Source organism: Mirounga angustirostris, unplaced genomic scaffold (genome assembly GCF_029215605.1).
Source record: "Mirounga angustirostris isolate CCGP_5_RB_7025 unplaced genomic scaffold, mMirAng1.0.hap1 SCAF_15, whole genome shotgun sequence".
Classification (NCBI taxonomy): Eukaryota; Metazoa; Chordata; class Mammalia; order Carnivora; family Phocidae; genus Mirounga; species Mirounga angustirostris.
Genome location: NW_026991723.1, coordinates 93,002,908 through 93,023,972, shown reverse-complemented (window position 1 = coordinate 93,023,972; position 21,065 = coordinate 93,002,908). Strand labels below are relative to the sequence as shown.

Below are 21,065 nucleotides of genomic sequence, written 5' to 3'. Positions count from 1 at the left end.
CTGCGTCCTTGTTCCCGGCTGCTGGGACAGACAAGGGCGTGGGCCTCTGGGCTCCAGACCCATGTGCTCCCCTGGCTTGCAGTCTCCAGTGGGCCGGGATGGCAAGGCGGGGGAGCCTCCCTGCAGGCAGGAGGGGAGCACCTGGCTGTGTGGGTGTGGATGTCACCTGCCCCCTCCCCAGGACAGCATGGCCAGGGGGACCCTCCCCGGGTTAGAAAGATTCTGCTCCATTTTATTAGGCAGGGAGGGTATGTGGGCACACCAGGGGCCTTGACCGTTCAGAGACGGGGGTTGCCTTCATTCTCTGAGCCCGTGAGGTCAGTGGCCTTCTCAGCATCACGAGGGCACCGAGTGACCTCTGCTTTGAGACACGTCATTCTGGGGGCCACTTGGACTTCACCATGGGATGGTGGACATGGCGTCCCTTACGACACAGGATATTTACTATGGGACAGCAGACATGGGACCTTTATTTAGAACCGTAGACACAGCAGAGCATCCTCCCTCAGACCAGTTCTACGCCACCTTACAGCCGGTGAAGTGTTTGCTACTTGGTCTGTCACCTGTACGTGTCCTAAGTCAGATGCAGAATCACCCAGCAAGGCAGGGGCTGGACAGGGCTCGGGTCAGGGTCCCACGGGGCGGGCTGGGCCACCTGAGTGTTGGGGTGCCTGCCAGGCCTGGGACAGGGGCTTATCAGGGTCCCACTGTGTCTGTCTCTGGTGTGTCTGGCCCTTGGTCCTGTCTGGTGTGGCCTGCCTGTTACCTGTCACCTGAGTCACTGAGACATGTGGGAGGTACCCCAAGCACATCCTTTCAGCTGGGGATCCCCAAGAGCCCACCTTCCTGCCGACAGCAGGATGCACAGACCTCAGCCAGTAAGTGGGGGTGCCCTCACAGTCCAGGGCGTTTATTGGTGGTGAGGACCATCCCCAGGTACGTGGCTGACAGTCTCTGTGCCGGCTGACAGCTTGGGGGCTCAATGTGTCCTGGGGGAGGGGCAGGTCTCCCAGGGCTGGGGCCGACAGGGTGGGGGATGCAGGATGCTCATGTGGAGAGCCAGGTCTGGGTCATTACTGGTCGCCGGAGAGCGAAGCCGGCAGGGTGACGCCATCCTAGGTGGGAAGAGGGCGCTTCTGAGAGGTGGGTGACAGAGGCCACACGTGCAGCCCCGGTCGGTCGGGCAGGGCAGGCCAGGAGGGGGTTTGCGGTCTCCCCTGCCCGCCTACCCCCACCCAGGGGCTCCTACCGCATTGAAGACAATGTTGTCGAAGCCCGGGGCCGCAGCCGCCGTCTCACCCCGGGATGGGCAGCCCCCCTTCTTCTGCAACCAGTGCCGTCCCACGAGTCCAAGCAGCACCAGGAGGACGAGGGCAAGGAGGGCGCTGCCGACCATGGTTGGCACCGACACGGCCAATGCCGTTTCCCCTGTGGGCCGTGGGGCATGTGAGCCCCAGGACTCGAGCCCTGCCTGTCAGCCCTACCCCGACAGCCAAGGACACATGGGATGACCCGTCCTTGAGGCCCCAGTAGGCGGAAGGCTGGGGACCTGGCAGGCAGCTGCTCTGTTCAGACCTGGGGGGCCACAGCCCCAAACTAGACCCGCCCCTTTGTCATGAAGATACAGCAGGCTGGGGGTGGTCTCTGGCCTGACCGGGCACCTCCTCCAGGGTCAGCCCCCGCCCCGCCCGGTCCTCCCAGGAGTGACAGCATGCAGTGCCCAGGCCAGGACGGGGATGCAGACCCAGCTTAGCTCCCGAGGGACCAAGGACGAGGGGAGGCCCAGCACAGAAGGGGAGGAGATGGGGTGCCTGGGGGGCTCCATCGGTTAAGTGTCTGATCTTGATTTCAGCTCAGGTCCTGACCTCGGAGTCATGGGATCAAGCCTGGCATCGGGCTCCTCGCTCAGCAGGGAGTCGGCTTGAAAGACTCTCTCCCTTTGCCCCTCCCCCCCACTCACCCGCTCTTGCACGGCTTGTTCTCTCTCTCAGTAAATAAATCTTTAAAAAAAGGGGGGAGGGGACAGTGGGGTAGGGAGGGGATGGTGCTGGGCCCGGCCTGGGTGACTCTCCTGGCCTCTCGGGCCAGAAGCAGGGCTACTGGCGGCCGTATGGGCCGCGAGCTGCTGAGCCCGACGGAGGCCGAGGTCCCGAGCAAGGCTAGCTGGCCTGGGCAGGGCTCACCCGGGCTGGATGCGGGCGGCCAGCAGCGCTGCCCGGCCAGGTACTCCACGTCGTCCAGGGCAATGGGCCCCAGGGCTGGCTGGCCGCTTACAGTGGCTTCGAACACGATCTGACGAGGAGGGAGAAGGGGTTGCGCGGGCTGGAGGAGGACGGCCCTGCCTGAGGCCCCGGTCTCCAGCTCTGGGCCGCCGGGCCTCACCTGGAATTCCTCGGCACTGGCCACCTCCACCCGTCCTTCCAGCCACTGGTGCCGCAGGGGCCCGCCCGTGCTCCACACGGTCAGCTGGCCCCGCTCACTGTTGAGGAGCACCCTCAGCTCACCCTTGTCTGCAAGCAGGGGGCCGGGGCGGGTCAGTGCCCCAAGCCTGTGGGGCACGGCTGCCCCCGGCCCCGGCTCCTTCCTCTACCCAGGCGCTGGCGGCCCGGCCCCACTCACAGAAGTGCTCTGGAAAGCCCATGTGGTACCAGAAGTGGAGGCAGGAGGCCTTGGTGGCAAGCAGAGGCTGGCTACGCAGCCAGGCTGCCCGGCCCCCTGGGCCCAGCACGCCCGTTTCAAAGAGAACGAAGTGGCCTGGAAATGACAGAGGGCAGGGCTCTGGACTAAGTGGATGGAGTTGACCCCACCGACCCGTGACCTTTGAGTGCGATGGGAGCCCAGATGGGCTGGGCTGGTGGGCCCCCTTCCCGGCTCAGACCCACCTGCTTCTGTGCCCAGAGTGTGGTCCACAGGGGGCTGGGCGTAGCGAGAAGGTGTGGCCCCACTGCTCCAGTCCCAGCTATACCCTCCCAGGCCGGGCCAGCGCAGATGGCTCCAGCCACACAGGCCAGCCTCAAAGTCACAGGAAGCTGCAAGAGACCCGGGCAGGTGAGCAGGGCTGCCCCCACTCCCCCTCTCTATTCCGGGGGCATCCCCGCTGCTGGGGCCGGGGCCTGGGCCAGGCATCTTGGGGTGGGCATGGAGCTGGTACCGGCCACGAGTCCTAGCAGGTGCCGGGCCCAGGCCGGGGGCTCCCCACCGGGCCGGGGGCTCCCCACCTGGCCGGGGGCAGGGCCCGTCCTGGAGCAGCAGGTCGTCCAGCGCAACATAGGAGTGCTCCACGCCGGCGGCCACCACTTCAAACACCACCTGGGCAGACACAGGGCAGGGTCGCCTTGCGCAGTCTGGACAGCCCTCGAAGGTGAGAAGGCCAGCTGCCCCCACACTCACCCGCCAGGCCCTCTCGGCCTGCACGTCCACACTTCCCAGGCGCCAGGCAAACCCTCCGTGGGCACTGACGCTGAGCACCTGACGCCTCTCGGCCTCCTCCACGTGGACCTGCAGGGTGCCTGCCACACCGCGTGGCCAGCCTCGGTCAGCAGCGGCGGGGAGGGAACGGCCGCTCGGGGGCTCCCGGGCAGCCTGGGCATGGGGGCCTGGGGAGACCCTGCAGCCCCTCACCTGGGTTTCTGAGGCTCAGGTGGTACCAGAAGGTCAGGCAGGCAGGCTGGGCCAGAGGCTGGTGCTCCTCTGAGGTCAGGGAGGCCACGTGGCCACGGGGCAGGGCCTGTGGGCTCGTGTCCACCACCATGTAGTGCCCTGGGAGGTGCCAATGTCAGCCTGCGTCTGACTCCCCCTGCCTCCCCCTCCTCACCCCTGCCGCGTACCCTGAGCCGTCTCTGTGGTGTGGTCAGTGCGGGGGCCCCAGGAGGCGTGGCCCGTGGCATTGGCCTGGCGTGTCCAGAGGCCTCGGCCCCCGCTGGAGAAGCCACAGGCCGAGTCCTCGAAGGAGCACCGCCTGGGGGCCCAGCAGGGCCCGGGCCGCACGGCCACGTCGTCCAGCGCCATGGTGCCGTGGTAGCCGTCACGGAGGCCCTCGAACACCAGCTGGGGGCAGAGGCCGTCAGCGGCTGGGGGCCTGGCCCGCCCGCCCGCCCCGCCCGGCGCGGGGCCTCACCTGGTACTTGGTGCCCGAGCCCGGCCGGTGGTGCAGGGTGGCCCAGGCCTCGAGCCAGCGGTTGCCGTGGGCGCCGGTTCGCGACCACAGGACGGTTTCTGCCTCTCCTTCTCGCCTCACTGCCAGGCGCAGTGTCCCTAGACGCAGGGGAGGGTAGGAGGGGACCAGAGCCCCACTCCTGGTGGCTTCCCACCCCTCCTCGGGGGCTCGGGAGAGACAGAACGGGGAGCCCCTGCCCAGCACCAAGGTCACTCACCGATCTGGGGCCCGTGGAGGTGGTACCAGAAGGAGAGACACTCCTGAGGGGCTGCTGGGGCCTGGGGCTGGGTGAGCAGGTGGGCACCAGGGCCCCGGGCCGGGGGGTCCGTGGGGTCCAGGAGCAAGAAGTAGCCTGCCGTGGGGACACAGGGCTGAGCTGCAGAGATGCCAGCGTCCGGGAGGGTCTTGGCCCGAGGTGGGCGCGCTCCCCTCCCCCGCCGAGTCTGAGAGCTGCTCCCGGGCCTGGGTGCCCCGCGCTACCTTGGCCCGTGGTGTGGTCGTACCCGGGGCCACGGCTCTGGATTCGGCGCCAGTGGGCATCTGTGAGGTGGCCGCTGTGCCAGCCGCAAGTGTCCCGCTCGAAGTTACAGGAGACCTCTGCAGGCGGGCGGTGGGGGGTCAGCACACCCCAGCACCGCGGCCGCTCTGAGTCCTGAGAGGGTGGAGACTCGTCCTCGGGGGGGGCTCCCGGGGGCCCCTCTAGGTGGTCTGGGTGGGAGGCCCCTGGGTAGGGACTGGGACCTGAGTCCTTCTCAGTGGCGGTCACGGGGCTGCAGTCCTTCAAGGCCACATCGTCCACTCCAGCGCCCTGCTGGCCAGGGCCGTCCAAGTCCACCAGGCCAACAAACTCCAGCTTCATAAAGAGCACAGGGGAGGCGGCTATTAAGTCAGGCCTGGCTCGGTGAACCCCCTGCCCCCCAGGCTGTACTCCTCACCCGGAAAGGCCGGCGGCGCGCCCCAAGAAGGACCTTGTCCACCTTCCAGCCCCTGCTGCTGCTCGGGGCCTGCCACACCAGCTCACGGCTGCTGCCGTCCGCCACGACCAGGGCCAGGAAGCCTGGCCCAGGGGGTCACGGTGGGTCCACCTGGCCCGCCCCACCGCCACCCTCCCCAGGGCGCATCGGGGAGCTCTTGTCAGCCTCAGGGCGGTACCTTGGGGGTAACTGTGGAAATAGTAAGCCAGGCGGAGCTCACAGCGGGGGCCCGAGGGGCCCAGGGGAGGAGTGAGGACCCGGGCCTCCGCCGCCGGCTGTCCCCAGGCCCTCTGCAAGGACAGGAAGTGCCCTGAGGAAGAGCGAGGCCTCTGAGAGCCAGTTCCTGCCAGGGACCCCCGACGCAGACACATGCCCTAGTGCGAAGAGGCGGAGCAGGGAGCCCTCTGTGGGCACGGTGCGCGGCCATGGGCCTCACCAGCAGCAGCCGCGCTGGCATCCGAGCCAGGGTCTCTGCTCTCTTGGGCGCGGCGACGCCCCCACTGCAGCCGCCCCACGCTGGCATCCTCCCAGCCCCCGGCCGTGGGGGACTCAAAGTCCGTGCTGCCTGGAACGGTAGCCCGCACTGAGGGGCAGCGGGGAGGGTACGGACCAAGAGGGCCCCACCTCTCCCCGGCTCCAGCCGCCCCTCACCACATTCCTGCTCATCCTCGCCCCCCTGGCACTGTTGCTGGAAGTCACAGAGCTGCTCCAGGGGGACACACAGGTTCCCACAGGAAAGATGTCCTGGCTCGCAGAAGTCCTGAGGCTGGGGGGCGGGGGCCCAGAGCCCAGCAGGCGGGCCGGACCCCTCTGTGGGGGCAGAACAGGGCTCAGGCGGGCAGGGGTGGCGCTTCTCCGGCGGGGGGAGGGGCTCGGCAGGCCCACCTGGGACTGGCTGGCAGTGGTCCGACAGGATGAGGTCATCCAGGCTCACGACGCCGCCCGGGCCCGTGTGCCCAGTGAGCAGGATCTGAGGGCGCAGGGGGCTCAGGGCGTGCCCCAGCTCCCTTCCATCCTGCCCAGGTCGGCTCCCTCCAGCCTCCCTCTCCCCGCCTCGTACTTTCCATGTCACTGGACACCCTCTCTGGTCACCGCCCCCCACACGGCCCTGCAAGAGGGGCTGTGAAAGTGACCGCCCCTTCCCTGGGGCGTCCTCCCGGAGCTCACCAACAAGCAAACCAGCTTCCTGCTGGGGCGGCCTGAAGCGATGGGGCCAGCCCCCCGAGCTCCCCTGCCCCACCTGTGGGGGCCCTCCAGACCTCCCACGTGCCCCCCCACCCCGGCCCCTGCTCTCTCCAGCCTCACCCGGAAGGGGTGCTCGCTCTGGATGTCGACCCTGTCTCGGACCCAGGCGGCCCCCAGCTCCCCATGGCGCCTGCGCAGCAGGACGGGGCCCTGGGGGGAGCCCGGGCTCCGAGTCTGCAGGAACAGCTGAAGGTCGCCATCCTCGGACCCATGCAGGTAGTGATAGAAGATTAACTGAGAAGAAGCCGAGGAAGGTCAGGGAGACCCGCGAGCCTGGGCCCCCGGGACAGGCCACCCTGTGTCCCCCCCCGCCTCACCGAGCAGTTGTGGGCGCCTGAGGCTTGGAACTCGGGGCTGGAAAGGACAGCGGGGGCACTGGGCTCGGCCACGGAGACCAGGAAGGAGCCTGGGGAGAGACAGGTGTGGGCCGGGCTGGCGGGGCTGTGGTGGGTGTGGACCCGTGTCCCCGGCGGGCCTCACCGTGCGCGCTGTTGCGGCTGTGGTCGCGGTGCGGCCAGGCTCGTGGCCTGCCACTGGCACTGTGGTTCCGGGCCCAGCCCTCCGAGTGGTTCCACGGGCCCAGGCCCGTCTCAAAGTCCGTGGCCGTGTAGTGGCCTGGGGGGGGGGCGGGGTGTGCTCAGACTGCCAGCAGGGCCTCTCTGCCCGCCCTACGCCCCACGCCCCACCACGTTCTCTGGATGGTCCATAGCAGCCCCTCCAGCTCACGGCAGGCCGGTGCGTCCTCGTCTGAGCCGTCCCCACAGTTGTCCTCCCCGTCACATAGCTGGTGGGGCTCCACACAGGCCATGTTCTGGCAATGGTGATGCCCCGTGGGGCAGTGTGCCTGGGGAGCTGAGATGGGGGAGGGGCAGCCCATCACAGTGACCCCAAACCTTGGGGCCGGGGCAGCTGGGGGAGAGGCTCAAGACCATCTGAGTTGGGAGTGAGCAGGTGAGGGGCTCCTGCTAACCCCCCCCCAGGTGTGGGTCCATGGCAGGGGGACCTTACTGGGCAGCCCACAGCCCCTGAAGACCACGTCGTCCAAGGCCACGGTGCCCCTGTGGGTGGCATTTCGAGTGGCAGAGAAGGTCACCTGAAAAGAGTGGGGTCCTTAGGACTTACGTCCGGGCTCAGACCCTCCCTGCTGCCCCCAGCACCCAGACCACCCCCAGCTTACCCGGAAGTCGTCCTGGATACGGCCAGTGGCCACCACCAGCTCCTGCCAGCCTGGGCCCCAGGGCCCGGAGCTCTGCCACAGGGTCAAGGTCTCGGCCCTGTGGGTCAGCTCTAGCCGCAGCTCAGCCACATCTGGAATGGGGGGGTCCTGGGGTGGCTCAGGCCCCAGGGCTTCCCCCAGCCTGCTGGCTGTGCCCTGCCCTAGGACGCTTGTCCCTCCTATGGGGTGATCTCTCAGGCTCTGCAGCCGCCCTCCTAACTTTTGGGTCTCTCCCCTCAGGACCCGCCACCCGGCAGCGGGGTCCTGGGCACCCACCTCCAGACGCCGCGTGGTACCAGAGCCTCAGCTCACAGGTGGGGGCTGCGTTGTGCAGGATTGGGGAGCGCACGGCTGCGGTGGAGGCCTCTTTCCCACGGTGGGTGCCAACAGCCATGTACCAGCCTGGCCCAGCAGAGAGGTCAGGACACGGGGCCGGGAGTAGAGGGGAGGGGGCATCCCGGAGACCCGCCCGGCCTCACCGAGGTCCGTGCCGAGAGTGTGGTCTGAGCGTGGCCCCAGAGCCTCCAGGGCAGCTCCCGCCCGGTCTCGAAGCCAGCTGTAGCCTGAGGTGCTGATGTCCTGCCAGCCGCAGGAGTCCTGCTCGAAGTCGCAGGCGAAGGGGGCGCCCAGGGCGGGCGAGGCTCCGTGGTAACCTGGAGAGCGGGGGGTCAGCGGCCGCCTGCAGAGGGTGGGCCTGCCTGCCCCCCGCCCAGCCCCAGTTTACCACACTGGGTCTCCTCGGAGCAGCCTGGACAGTCACACACGAAGTTGCACGTGGCCTCGCGGGGGGCCCTGCAGTTGTTGGGGATCCAGGCCCAGCCTGGGGGCCCAGCTGCTAGCAGAGAGACAGCCAGGTGGTTGGAGGCAGGGTGACCTCCCACTCCCAGGCAACCCACAACGTTGGTCTCCTGCTTTGGGGCCCGGGCCAAGAGGTCAGGTGGGGAGGGGGCTGGGTCCTGCCACCCGGGGCTCCCAGTCGGGGCCAGGCAGAGTACATCTGGCCTGGGAGAGGGTGGCTGCGTGGTGGGATGGCGGTGGGTATGTGAGTATGGGACCAAGGGCCCCCACCATGGGACAGCCCCCCAGGAGGGGAGCCAGGGCCCAATAAGGAACTGGAGGGGCTGCCAGGAGGGTGCCCCTGCCCCCTCCTCAGGCTCCATTTGGTCTAAGAGTGGTGGACTAGGGTCTTGCCTTGGGACCTGTGGACTTTGGGGGCTGGAGGAAGCAGAATTCTTGCCCCTTTCCCAACGGCTTGTCTTGCCAACCGCCCCCCCCGCAAGTTCACCCAGGGCCTTGCACCCCTCCTCCCCTGCAGGCCTGGCACCTGTGCCCATGGCTGACCCGGCTTCAGCAGCCAGATCCGACAACTCACCCACGAGCAGGACCAGGGCAGGCAGGAGGTGGCCAGGCAGAGGCATGGCCGGGCCGGGGGGAGCGAACGGTGTGCGCGCTGGGCGGCCTATGGCTATTTTGCCCAGTTATCTGTCTGTGGCCCCACAGGCTGACTCTGCTCCAACTGGAGAGTGGGGCCTTGGCCCCTTCTGTACCTACGGCCCGTCAGCAGGCCCCACCCCGTGCTGATGAGGATGAACATCCGGCTGTAAAAGTGTCCAGGAGAGGGGCCCCTGGCCCAGGTCGCCTCCCACCCGCCCAGCTCCCTCAGACCAAAGGTCGGGCCGCAGTCGTCGTGCCTGCCTGGTGGAGGCCCGGTGGGGGAGGCGCTGCGGCGACCCCGTCAGTCTCTGGGGTCCCCCAGAGCTCGGAGCAGGAGCCCCATATATGCACACCGTGCCCCCCGGGGCCCTGCCCCAAGCAACCAGGGGCTTCATCCTTCTCCGGAGCCCAGTCTGTGGCTTCCAGTTGGCTTATTCAAGGCTAAATGACAATCACTTATCCAAGAACCGTTCCGGGCAGTGCGGCTGGGGGCTGCCAGGCACACACCCCAGGGTCTGGCTGCCACTGACCACGGTGGGACCTCCGGAGCTTGCCTTACCAGACCTGTCTCCTCATCGGTGGCATGTGGTCACAATAGCGCCTGCCTGGAGCGGCGACCGGGAGGCTCCCGTGAGCTCACAGAAGGCACGCACCACGAGATGGCACCCATGCTCACGGGGAGCCACAGGACAGCCGCTAGCCGTGCCTGGCTCTCCCCTCCCCTGTACTACATCCACTTGCCACAGCTGGTCCCCCACAGCCCTGCACTGGGAGGAGGGGAGGGGGTCCTGGGAAGGGGGCTCCCAGCTCCAAGTCTGAAGCCTCAGCCGTTTACTTTGAGCAGGGGCCTGTGGCTGTGGGTCAGGTGCCGTGGGACCTGGTCTTGGAAGGGGTCCTGGTCACGTCACGTGTGACCTCCAACAGCAGATCACGCGGGGACACTGGTATCAGCTGGCCCCGAGGGACCTGGTGCTACTTCCTTGCTCAAGGGCTCGAAGAGCCTCCTACCAGATGTCCTTGGACATAGGAGCCATATGGAGGAGCAATCAGGCCATAAATGGGGGCAGTGGCGCAGGGGCCCCCTTATCAGACCGCAAAGGGCTGACCGTGCATTGCCACTCCCTGGGGCCCCCAGATGTGGAGCCGGGTGTGGGGCAGCCAGCAGGGGCCCCGCTGTTTCCAGGGCCACCCCCGGCTCTCTGCCACCCACCCCCTCTAGTCAGGGATCCCCAGGGGTGACTGGGAAGCAGAAAAATCAAGACACACAGCATCTGGGGAACAGCAGGGGTGATAACATTTTTAATTCCTGTGGGTGAGGTAAGCCGGGGCACTTGGGCCAGGCTGGTGTTGGTCTCCAGCGCCTGGCCAGGGGGTACAGCTGGCCCCTTGGGCAGGCCTCAGTAGCCGTCATCGGCCCAGGTGACCTCGTAGTCAGGGTACACGGCTTTGATCTTCTCAGTGGAGACGGAGTGTTGGGCACGACCATAACCCTGAAGAGAGAAGCCAATCTTACAGCCCCATCCTGGCTCTGGGCGTCCATCAGCAGCAAAACCCAGGAGCTGGCTTGGGGAGGGGTCCCCGGGTGGAGCCACACGGGGCCATCCCTCCCTGATTGCCCCAGGGAGCTCTCCTGAGGAAAGGTGGCTGCCAAGGTGAGCAGTCCTTGAGGGTGGGCCCTGGGCTAGAGGGCTATCCCAGGTGCCAAGAGAGACGGGGTAACCACTGTGGCTTGGAGAAGGCAGAGGGAGGGGCTTCTGAGCTTCACCCCAAAACTGACTGTCTCCAAGAGCTGGAGGGCAGTGATGGCCCAGCCAGGCCTGGTGTAGGAACAGGACATGGCCCCCTGTGGCTGGGGGGGCAGGCAGGGGCCTCCCTCCCACCCCACGTGGGAAATGGGCAAGCCACTGGAGGGAGGGGTCTGCAGCTGAGACAGCCCAGAGAACCCCCAGCACTGCAGGCCTCCGGGGTGCAGGGCAGCGAGTGCTTGTGAGAGCTGGTCTCTCAACCCCCCACCCGGGCTGTGGGCTCACCATGGAGTAGCCATACACGTGGATCTTCTTGTCTTGGCTCTGGTGGGAGATGCGCCCGCCTCCCAGGCACTCACAACTATAGCCCTTCTTCTGCATCTCGCCCGATACCTTGTCATAGATGTCAGCTGGGACAGGGAAGGTAGCTCAGCACCGGCCATGGCCCTCGGAGGACCTGGGCATCTGAAGCTCCAGCTCTGAGCAGCTCCTTCTGCAGGAGAGGAGCCCCTCCAGGCTGGGACGCCATGAAAGGGAGGAAGGCGTGCACCCGGGCAAGAGCGCTGGGACTAGGAGACAGGGGTCGGGCCATGGCAGCCCCTTGCCCTCCAGGACCCTGACTCCCTGAGCCAGCCCAGATTCAGACCTGGTACAGGATCGTCTCTCGCCACGCCCCTAAGCCCCGCCCCCGCCCCACCACGCCCCTTAGCCGACTGACCCCGCCCCGGCCCTCAGCCCCGCCCCGAAAACGCCCTCCGGCTCCGCCCTCACCATGGTACTCGGCCCACTTGTAGCCGCGCACGATCTCTTTGCTCTCCCCGGCCGGGGCCTCGGACGGTGGCGCCGAATGAACTCGAATCAGCACGTACTTGAAGACGCCGTCGGAATCGATGTCCACATCGGCGATCTGGGCGAGGTCCGCCGCCGCCATGTTCCCCACAGCCCGCCCGCCCCTGCAGACCGCGGCCCTTCCCCCAGCGATCCCGGGTTGAGTCAACCGTGCAAGAGGCGGGCTCTAGGAGTCCGTGCCCAATCGCGCGGGGGCATGCTGCTCGAGCCCAGAGCCTCAACCAATCGTGCCGCCCACCTGCGGCACAGACTGGCCAATGGCAATCTAGCTCCTTGCACGCTGAGGCCACGCCGGTCCCCCTTAAAGGGGAACAGGGAACTGGGAACCGGGAGTGGGTGGTGATTAAATCCAGCCAACAGAGCAGTTCCTTTTTAGCGGGGTCTGGGAGGCGGAGTGCGCAGCGGGGACGGTGGCGGGCTCCTTTAGAGGGGGTTTGGCGGCCCGTGAGACCCAAGGGACACGCACCGGTCCTGATCTCTCCTCGTCCCCTCACCCTCATGTCCCAAGGCCGCCTCCTCGTCATCCCACCGCGTCCCGAGTCCTCTCTCAGCGTCCTCCCACCGCATCCCAAGGCCTCCTCCCCGTCCCCCACCGCGTCCCAAGGCCTCCTCCCTGTCCTTCCACCGCGTCCCAAGGCCCTCCTCCCCGCCTCCCACCGCGTCCCAAGGCCCTCCTCCCTGTCCTTCCACCGCGTCCCAAGGGCCTCCTCCCCGTCCCCCACCGCGTCCCAAGGCCTCCTTCCCGTCCTTCCACCGCGTCCCAAGGCCCTCTTTCCCGTCCTTCCACCGCGTCCCAAGGCCCTCCTCTCCATCCCGCCGCGTCCCAAGGCCTCCTCCCCGTCCCCCAGTGTCCCAAGGGCCTCCTCCCCGTCCCCCACCGCGTCCCAAGGCCTCCTTCCCGTCCTTCCACCGCGTCCCAAGGCCCTCTTTCCCGTCCTTCCACCGCGTCCCAAGGCCCTCCTCTCCATCCCGCCGCGTCCCAAGGCCTCCTCCCCGTCCCCCAGTGTCCCAAGGTCTCCTCCCCGTCCCCCACCGCGTCCAAAGGCCCTCCTTCCCGTCCCCCCCAGTGTCCCAAGGCCTCCTCCCCGTCCCCCACATGTCCCAAGGTCTCCTCCCCGTCCCCCAACGCGTCCAAAGGCCCTCCTCCCTGTCCTTTCACCGAGTCCCAAGGACCTCCGTCCCCCATCGCATCCCAAGGCCCTCTGCCCCGTCCCCCACCGCGTCCCAAGGCCTCCTCCTTGTCCTCCCACCTCATCCCAAGGCCCTCTTCCTTTCCCTCCCTCACCCGCCCGGCCGGGCCCAGCCGGTCGGAGGTCCTCCGTCCAAGTCCCACCCACAACTCCCCACCCCCAAAGAGGAAGCAATGTCTAATTTGAGTTCTGTTTTACTTGGTTGGAAAGCGTTCGCCCCCTGGAAATAATCCCGGCCCAGGGTCATTCCTGGCCAGCCAGCCCTCAGGCGTTGGGCGGAAAGCTGAGGTCCCGGGGGGGAGGGGGCGGGGCGGCCGGACTTGGGAGGCCGCGAAGGCGGGTGGGGTGAGCGGGGCGCGTGGCGGGTGCAAACGCGCTAGGCCAAGGCGGGCGCGCAGGCGTTGGGGGGATGGGCGGGAGTGCACGGGGCGGGGGCGAGAGCCGGGAATAGAGGTGTGGGGGACGTTCACCATTCAATTGATGTCCTCTCCTGGCCGCGATGGGGAGTGCCGGGAGCTCCAGGAGGGCTCTTGCGAGGCCCGGCCTAGTTCCCTCTCAGGGTCACTCGCACTTACTGAGCGAGGGCCGTGGACCAATGAATGTGCGCTCCCGGGACCGGAGCCTGGCCGCCAGCCTCGTGTCTCCAGCCCACAGCATAGGGCAAGGCCAGAGCAAGCACGCGAGGCCGTTCGTGTAGTCATACCCCCACCCCTCCAGTGGACCCCGCCCTGGTCAACTAGCTCGCTCCGGCACCCGCTCCCAACTGGGAACGTCCAATCTTTTTTGTCCCCCCCTACGTTAGCGGGTAGGAGCCCCTTCTGGACCGCCTCTACGTTTCCTTCCCCTCATCCACCCCATGCATCTGCTTCCCTCCTCCCACTCTATCCTGGCACCCACCTAGGGGCCTCCTGTCGGTGTTGGGCAGACAGTCTGACTCACGCCCTGCCGGGACTCAGCTCTGGGATGGATCCTGCCAGCGTCCACACCCACGTCCTCTTTTCCCCTCCCAGGTACCCCCTCCGTTGCTGCTTCCCCCAAACCCTCCTGCAGGGCCCGTGTCAGGGCGGCCGGAGGACGGGGAGCGCCGCCAATGTGCGGGCTCGGGGTCCAGCTGTGCTCTCTCTAGCCGGGGCTTGAGCCAGCGGGAACGGGCCGTGCAGGGCTCCCACCAGCCTTGTCTGCTCGGGACACGAACACACCGGGACTAGTCAGGGTGTCCTCCAGAGAGGAACGGCCTCGGAGCAGGACGCACCCCAAGCCACAGGAAAGGGGTGGGGGCATGTTAAAGGGACGGGACTAGGCTTTGGTCAACCCGGGCTCCTGGATCAGGGCAAATCAGGGTTGGGGAGGTTCCAGGGAGGCCTTGTGGACGTCAGGAAGTGGGCTAACCGGATCTTTGCGGTGGGGTCTGCAGTAGTGACCCGTCCTCTTGAAGGCAGGGCCGGGCGGTCCTCAGGCCCACCCCGCCTCCCAGCGGGGAGCACCAAGGGGCCCGAGGACCGGCCTCCGCGGACGCCCCAGGGCTAGCTGGGGGAGGGGGAGGGAAAGGCGGGGCCTGCTCACTCCAGAGGGCGGGGTCTGGGCGGAGCTTGTGGCGAACAGGTGGAAGACTCGGGGGAGCACGGCCGGGCCTGAGGGGCTGGGCGGGGCTCCCGGTGGGCTGGGCGGGGTCTGAGTAGGCAGGCAGAGCTCGGGGGCAGGCCCCAGGTGGACTGCGCGGGCCCTGAGAGGGCTGTGCGGGCTCGTAGTGGGCGTTGGACGGACTGGGCGGTCGGTGTCTGAGTAGACGGGGCGCAGCTCGGGGGTGGGCCCTACGTGGACTGGGCGGGGCCGGAGTGGGCGGGCCCTGAGCGGGCTGGGCGGAGCCCGGCGCGACCCCGCGGCTCACATGATGTCGTCCAGCAGGTTGGCGCTGGCCACCCAGTCCAGCGCGCGTGGCTCGGAGGCAGCCATGATCATGCACATGAAAGGGCGGCCGGTGCGCCGGTCCGTGGGGTAGATGGTGGTGGGCGTGAAACGCCGGTTGGCCTCGACGAACTCGCAGAGCTGTTCGTAGACGCGCGGGTACTCGTGGCGCAGGAAGACGCCGCGCAGCCGCAGCTCCCGCTGGATGTGGATGAAGGCCACCTCGCGCGCGCGCCGGCCTGCTTCGCCCTCTTGGTCCAGGCCCGCCGTGCCGGGCGGCGGAGTCAGGATCAGCGTCTCCATGTCGGGCTCGCGACCCCGAGCCGGGGGCGGACGCGCCGGGCTGCCGGCCGCCAGCGCCACCTTGGCGAACTTGCGTACCGTGGGCCCGGCACTGCGCGGCGCGGGCGCAGGCCGGGCGGAGGCGCCGGGGGGCGCGGCGCCGGGGCCCACGGCCACCGACACACTGAGCAAGAAGCACTCGGCCGGCTCGTAGAGGCGCCCGGCGGCCGCCAGCTCGCGCGCATAGCTGCCCAGGGGCGCCGCGTGCGTGGCCAGCTCGCGCAGAGACAGGTAGGTGGGCGACAGCAGCAGGCCCTCGAGGCCGAAGCGCAGGAAGTTGTCTGCAGAGCCCGGACTCGGGAAGCCCAGGAAGAGCACGCCGCGACCGCGCGACAAGAAGCCGACACGCGCGATGCGCGAGAAGGCGCGGTGCACCGGGCCGCTGTCCCGGCAGAACTGCAGCACGTGGCGGCACACGCTGCCCACGCGGCCGTACACGCAGCGCGCCTTGTGCGCGTCCCAGTCTTCGCGGCGGCACAGGCGCGAGCAGTAGTAGGTGTAGCAGCTGTGGCAGGACTTGAAGTAGAGGCAGGCGTTGAACATGGTCTCGGTGCGCCGGCAGCGCGCGTTGGAGCATGTCATCAGGTCGTCCTCGTCGGCGCTGGGCTCCGGGGACCCGTCGGCCGCCTGCCCCGGGCCCGCGGGCTCCTCGGTGCTGCCGGCCGACGCGGGTGGCGAGCGCGGCGCCAGCGCGGGTGCCCCGGGGCCCGCGGGCCGAGAGTCCAGCAGGCGGCGCGGCTGGCGGCCCAGGCCATTGGCCGCGGGCTCCGGGGCTTGGCCGGCCGGGGGCCGAGAGTCGATGACCAGGTCGGTGATGAGTTCGTCCAGTTGCTCGAGGCTGCGCTGGCGGCCACCAGTGGGGCCTTCGGGGGCGGCGGGCGGAGACCGCCGGGGCCGCCCCCCGGGCAGCTCCCAGCCCCTGGCAGCCGGACGCTCTGCGGCGCGCAGGTCGTTGTCGGTGATGGTGATCTCAGGTGTGACATACCAGTTGCGGCCCAGGCCCTCGCCCCCGCGGCCCTTCTCTGACAGTGACGTCTCTGACAGTGACAGCGCCGCATAGCGTCTAGGAGAGGTGGACAGGTTCACCACGACGGGTGGACGCCGGCCTTCGGGGGATGCGCCCCGCGGCTCCCGGGCCTCGCGCCCCAGCAGGTTCTCGTAGCTGCGGCCGCGGCCCAGGGGGTCCTCCCGGCGCGGCCCGGGCGCCAGGATGTTGTCCCAGGAGCGAGAGTAGTGGCGGCTGTCAGTGGCCAGCCGGGGCGGGCTGGTGCCGGTGACCCCGTGCCAAGAGGCGAGCAATGGGCCAGGGTCCGGAGGAGGCACCACCTGCAGGGTGCGGTAAGGCCGCAGGCCCCAGTCACCCCAGGCGGGGCTGCCGCGGGGGTGTGGGTAAGTCCGAGCCAGGGCATCGCGATCGCGGTACCGCCCGAAGTCCTCTGTGTAAAAGGGGCGGAGGGGGGGATGAGCCCGCAGTTCGTCGGGAGCATAGCGCGGGCCGCAGGGCGGTCCGTAGGCTCGAGCGGCCTCCACATAGTAGGAGCGGGAGGGCGGTTCCTGGACTGGGAAGGTGCGCACTTCCCCCGCGTAGTAGCCGCTACTGCGCCTTGGGCTGGGCACGGCGGGCTCCTCGGGCGGGAAGGGCCTGGCGTAGTAGCTGTCGAAGGGCGGCCCAGGGCTGGCCGGAAAGCCGCCAGGGTGGCCCTCGGCTTCCTCTGTGTAGAAGAATTGGGTGGGGCCTGGCGGCGAGGTGAAGGGCAGATTTCGGCGCTCGGTATAGTCCCGGGGCCCAGGCAGCGGACCGTCACAGTACAGCGCCCGGGGGTCCGCACAGTACGTGTCACTGGGGGTGGGCGTGCGCGACAGCGCCATGTGGCGAGGCCCGGGCACTGTGAGGCCGTGGAACTGCGGGGCGGCGCGGGCCCAGGGCGTCGTCTCCGCGGGCCCGCAGGACCGCGAGCCCCGGGCGCTGTGCTGCAACACCGCGTCGTCGGGCTTGATGTCCAGGCGACAGCGGACGTGGGGTGCAGGCCCGGCGGGTGGCTCGGGGGGCGCGCAGCGGCCGGTGGTGGCGCAGAGGGGCGCGATGCGGCCAGGGCCGCCCCGCTGCGGCTGCAGCTTGATGGGGTGCAGCTCATTGGCGAGCGCGCGCAGCGCGGGGTACGCAGGCTCCCGGTGCGGCGACGCCTCGGCCCGCGCTGGCCGCTGGGCTTCCCGGCCGCGGCGCGGTAGCACTGGCGGCGAGGCGGGTGCGGGCGTCAGGCCCGGGGGCGCGCGGGGCGCACTCTTGGAGCGGGCGCGGCGCCGGGGCTCGCCGTCGCGGGGCCGGGCGCGCGGCGCGGCAGGCTCCGGGGGCGGCGGCTCTGTGCGGGCCTCCATGGCCGCCCCGTCCAGCGCCTCCAGGAAGTCGAAGCTGCGGCAGTGACGCTTGTTGAAAGGCGCGGGCGCAGCAGGCGGGGCCACAGAGCGCTCACATGGCGGGCGCCGCGACGCGGGCCCCGGGGCCGCCACCTTGATGTCCTGGTACACGGTCGACACCAACAGGTCCGGCGGGTCCGTGCGGGTCATCTTAAAAGAGGTCCCCAGGCTGGTGGTTGCAGCTTACTCTGCCTTGGGGGGCTTTTGGCCTGGTGGGAGATGCGGGTCAGGGTGTCCCCTCTGCAACCCAGGCCTGGAGGCACCCCTGCGCTGACCTGACTTACCTGGGACGCCGTGGACGTAGCAGTCCTGGCTGCGGGCCTTGGCTGAGGCCGCAGGCGCTTGCTCCATGCCGGCGTCAGAAGCACCTGCAGGAGGAACCCACGTGTCCAGCCACTCAGGTCCTGCCCCTTGCCCCAGGCCATCCTTTCAGGGCCACTTTCTGCTGGGATGGAGCCAGTCAGCCAGAAAAGCCATGCCATTGCTATGGTTCCCGAGCTCTTGCCCCCCCGGGCCCCTATCCCTGGATGGCCCCTCTGCCCCCAGTAGTGACCACTGGACAGGTTTGGGTAGAACCCCTTTCCTGGGGCAGGAACAATGGGGGTGGGGGTCCCAGCTGCAATGACTGGATGCTCATGGGAAGCCTTATTTACAGATTGCTTTATAGGTGTTGGCCTCACAAAACCTGTTGGTGACTCAAGCCCCCTCCTAGTGCCCAGTGCATAGCAAGCCCTCCGATGGTGCTGTCTGAGGGGGAGTGCAGGGGCCCCAGCCCTAGCCAGCTCTGCACAAAGACACTGAGCCTCCCTACCCACCTGCTGACCAGGTGGGGCATGGAGTCCCTCCCCCAGGACTGCAGTGGCAGCTGCACTGGGAATGGTCCCCTGAACCAAACTCCAGTTGGGAGGCCCCAGTGGGCACTGACATGGCCCCATCAGGTCCAGGCATGGCCCCTGGACTGACGGACTGACCTGCCCAACTCTTAACCCTCCGTGTGGCCCAGGCCAGAATAATGCCCCACAAAGAGCATCCCTGGGCCCTAAAACCCCTGTTCCTTTGCAGAAACCTTCTCTGATCCCCAATATCTTGGGGTGGTTGAAACCCACCAAGCTTGTTGGGGTTGTCATGACAAGGACCGGAGAGCCACTCCCCAGCTTTGCAGCCTGTGCACTGCAGCTGGGAAACCAGGCACCGACTGCAGGACCACGTGGGGGCGTGAGCCACGAGCTCATGGCTGCCCCTCTTCCCCTGAGCAGCGCACCAGGCCAGGCCGCAAGCAGGGGAGGCAGGGTGGTGGGTGGGTAAAGCCCCCCCCTTGTTCACTGCTTCTCAGGAGAGGGCCCTCTCCACAACAGCTCAGGAAGGCTCCATGGCAACCTGAGGTTCCTCTGCCCCCGCAGTGGGGGCTGGGCTGGGGTCCACTCTGTGCACTGGGCTAATGTTCGGACTGGGGCCACCCGCCCCTCTGGTGCACAGGGTCTCTGGACAGGTTGGGTCGGGTCTCCAGCGATGCTGACGGCCCCCTCCTCAAACAAACTGGGAAGCATGCCCCAGGCTGAGCGAGGGCGAGCCGGGGGTTGGGCCCTCACCTGGCAGGATCTCTGGTCAGGTAGACTCTCTGTGTCCCAGGGTGCCAGGGGCTTTCTGCCCGCACGGCTGCTCTTCTGGGTCAGGGCCATGACGCCTGGGTGCCTGTCCCATCCCAGCCCTGCGCCCACCCCAGTTCCGTCCCTGTTCACAGGACTGTCCCCTTCTCACCCCCTTTCCATCCGAAGCTCAAAGCCAGGCCCGGATTGGGGGTCCGATGACAGGGCATGAGGCTCCGCCCCAGGGAGGTGACAGCCCGGCTTTGCCTCTGCTGCGGTGAGGAGCTGGACTGGGTGGCGCCCCTCCCCGAGGCCATGGGGATGGTCGGCCTTGCAGGGGTCGGAGGCCTAACGAGCCCCTCCCGCGGCCCTCCCCGCCGCACAGCCCTGCCCCCGCCCTGAGCGCCCAGAGTCGGGACCCGCTGGTGTAGCTCCGGGCTGGGCCCCCATCCTTGCGGGTGTCCCCCGCCCCGTGATAGGGCCCGTGGGGCAGCGGCCCGCGACCCCTTACCTGGGCGCTGCTTCCCCACCGCGCGCGCCCGGTGGGCTGCGCAGGCCTGCGCCCGCTCCGCCTTCCCCGCTCGGCGCTCCGCGGCGTCCCCGGCACCGGCAGAAGCTTCGAGGCAGCGGCGCGGAGGCCGCCGGCCGCTCAGTGCTGCCTCCGGTGGCGGCCGGCGGGGCTGCACTTAAAGGGGCCGTGCGGTGGGCCTGGGACCCGTGTGGCCCACCAGCTGTGTGTTGGTGCTGAGCGCCAGGTGACAAGTTCTCCCTCATTTCCAAGGTGCAGGCCTAGGGTCCAACCGGGGTGCCCACACCCAGGGAGCACCTTGCCCGTCCTGCTAGTCCCCACCTCCAGCCGTGCCCCCCCCCCCCCACGCCAAGGGCAGCTGGTGGCTTGGCGGTGGCCTTGGGGCAGGGCCCTGGAGGAGCCCCAAGCTTTGGCTGGGCCGCAGACAGCTCCCAGAATTCACACCTCCGCTGAGCCCTTGCAGGAGCAGATGGGCCGCTCCCAGCCCCGCTGGCCTCTGCGCTGCCGAGCCGGAGGTGCCAAATTCTGCGGGTACCTGGGGCCGAGTGAGGCCTGCAGCCTCCTGTCCCCAGGATGCTCAGACTCTCCTGGGCAAGGGCACACTCCTGGGCTCCCTGGGGGTCAGGGTCTAGGTGAGTGGAGGGCTGTCGCTGCCCTGGGCCGGTCTGCACGTGGTCCACTTACAAACCACGGGGACCTCCACCCTCTAGGCCTCCCAGCCCCTCCCAAACAAGATGCTGAGCCAGGGCACAGTCTGACTTGGCAGAGGGTTGAGTCATGGATGCCCTTGGCTCCAAAGGGCAGGACCTGCCCTGTCGTGGGTCCGTTAGATCCAGGGCCCTGGGCAAGTTCATTTCATGTCAGCCTGATTCCCCACGTTTAGTGGGCTCCACACGGGCAGTTGATCTCGTAGGCTGTGGACTAAAGCAAGTCCCTAAGGTGTCAGCTTGGTGCTTGGCCTCCGGCCCCGTGCCATGGTTTCGTCTAGGCACAGGAAGTGGGGAAGGGGAGGCCTTCTGGACTGAGGGGAGGCCTGGCTACCACCCCCCCCTCCCACCGTGGGCATGGTTCTCATGGCAACTGTGGGGAGGTGGGTGGGGGCTGGGCGCTGCTGGCAGCCGGAGGGGGCGGGGTCTGCAGGGAGATGCTGGGCTGAAGGCCGACCAGAAGGTGGCTGGGACAGGCCAGCAGAGCAGACCTGCACTTGCCGTAGGAGGGCTGGGGGCCCGCAGGTGTTCCTGGGCACAGCTGTCTAGCCCTGGCAGGACATTGCGCGGGACAATGGCTAGGTCACCCAGCCTACACAAGACCGGACAGACGTGGGGCTGGGCCTGCCGGGAAGGCCTCTGCAGACCACCTCCCTGGGCTACGTGGGGCTGCAAGGCCTCCTATCCAGGAGCAGCTGCCTCTCTGGGAAAGAGGCAGGGAACTCAGAACCTTCAGACCCACCCACGGTGACCTGGGACAGATGGAGCTGGG

At 68.4% G+C, this 21,065-nt stretch overlaps 3 protein-coding genes across 4 annotated transcripts; all 3 read right to left on the bottom strand.

The window, feature by feature from the left end:
* Window positions 1–821: 821 nt before the first annotated feature.
* MAMDC4 (MAM domain containing 4) lies at window positions 822–9,269 on the bottom strand. The gene is made up of 25 exons (XM_064579127.1): window positions 8,316–9,269; window positions 8,071–8,244; window positions 7,868–7,993; window positions 7,553–7,683; window positions 7,384–7,468; window positions 7,102–7,227; window positions 6,856–6,990; window positions 6,693–6,781; window positions 6,436–6,609; window positions 5,782–6,100; window positions 5,567–5,695; window positions 5,309–5,440; window positions 4,637–4,753; window positions 4,374–4,508; window positions 4,118–4,254; window positions 3,828–4,047; window positions 3,622–3,759; window positions 3,391–3,509; window positions 3,219–3,309; window positions 2,883–3,029; window positions 2,620–2,754; window positions 2,383–2,510; window positions 2,184–2,292; window positions 1,250–1,428; window positions 822–1,115 (listed from the first exon to the last, which is right to left on the bottom strand). The coding sequence occupies exons 1-25, from the start codon at window positions 9,007–9,009 to the stop codon at window positions 1,074–1,076; spliced, it is 4,011 nt and encodes a 1,336-aa protein (XP_064435197.1). The 5' UTR covers window positions 9,010–9,269; the 3' UTR covers window positions 822–1,073.
* Window positions 9,270–10,297: 1,028 nt separating this feature from the next.
* PHPT1 (phosphohistidine phosphatase 1) lies at window positions 10,298–12,269 on the bottom strand. The gene is made up of 3 exons (XM_045882039.1): window positions 11,542–12,269; window positions 11,056–11,180; window positions 10,298–10,515 (listed from the first exon to the last, which is right to left on the bottom strand). The coding sequence occupies exons 1-3, from the start codon at window positions 11,699–11,701 to the stop codon at window positions 10,423–10,425; spliced, it is 378 nt and encodes a 125-aa protein (XP_045737995.1). The 5' UTR covers window positions 11,702–12,269; the 3' UTR covers window positions 10,298–10,422.
* A 663-nt stretch (window positions 12,270–12,932) lies between these two features.
* Window positions 12,933–20,950, bottom strand: AJM1 (apical junction component 1 homolog). Of its 2 annotated transcripts, XM_064579080.1 has the most exons (4): window positions 19,569–20,950; window positions 19,230–19,329; window positions 17,756–17,839; window positions 12,933–17,680 (listed from the first exon to the last, which is right to left on the bottom strand). In XM_064579080.1, the coding sequence occupies exon 4, from the start codon at window positions 17,619–17,621 to the stop codon at window positions 14,694–14,696; it is 2,928 nt and encodes a 975-aa protein (XP_064435150.1). In that variant the 5' UTR covers window positions 17,622–17,680; window positions 17,756–17,839; window positions 19,230–19,329; window positions 19,569–20,950; the 3' UTR covers window positions 12,933–14,693. The 2 variants fall into 2 exon arrangements, with proteins under 2 accessions (XP_064435150.1, XP_045739496.1); XM_045883540.3 differs by lacking the exon at window positions 19,230–19,329.
* Window positions 20,951–21,065: the final 115 nt, after the last annotated feature.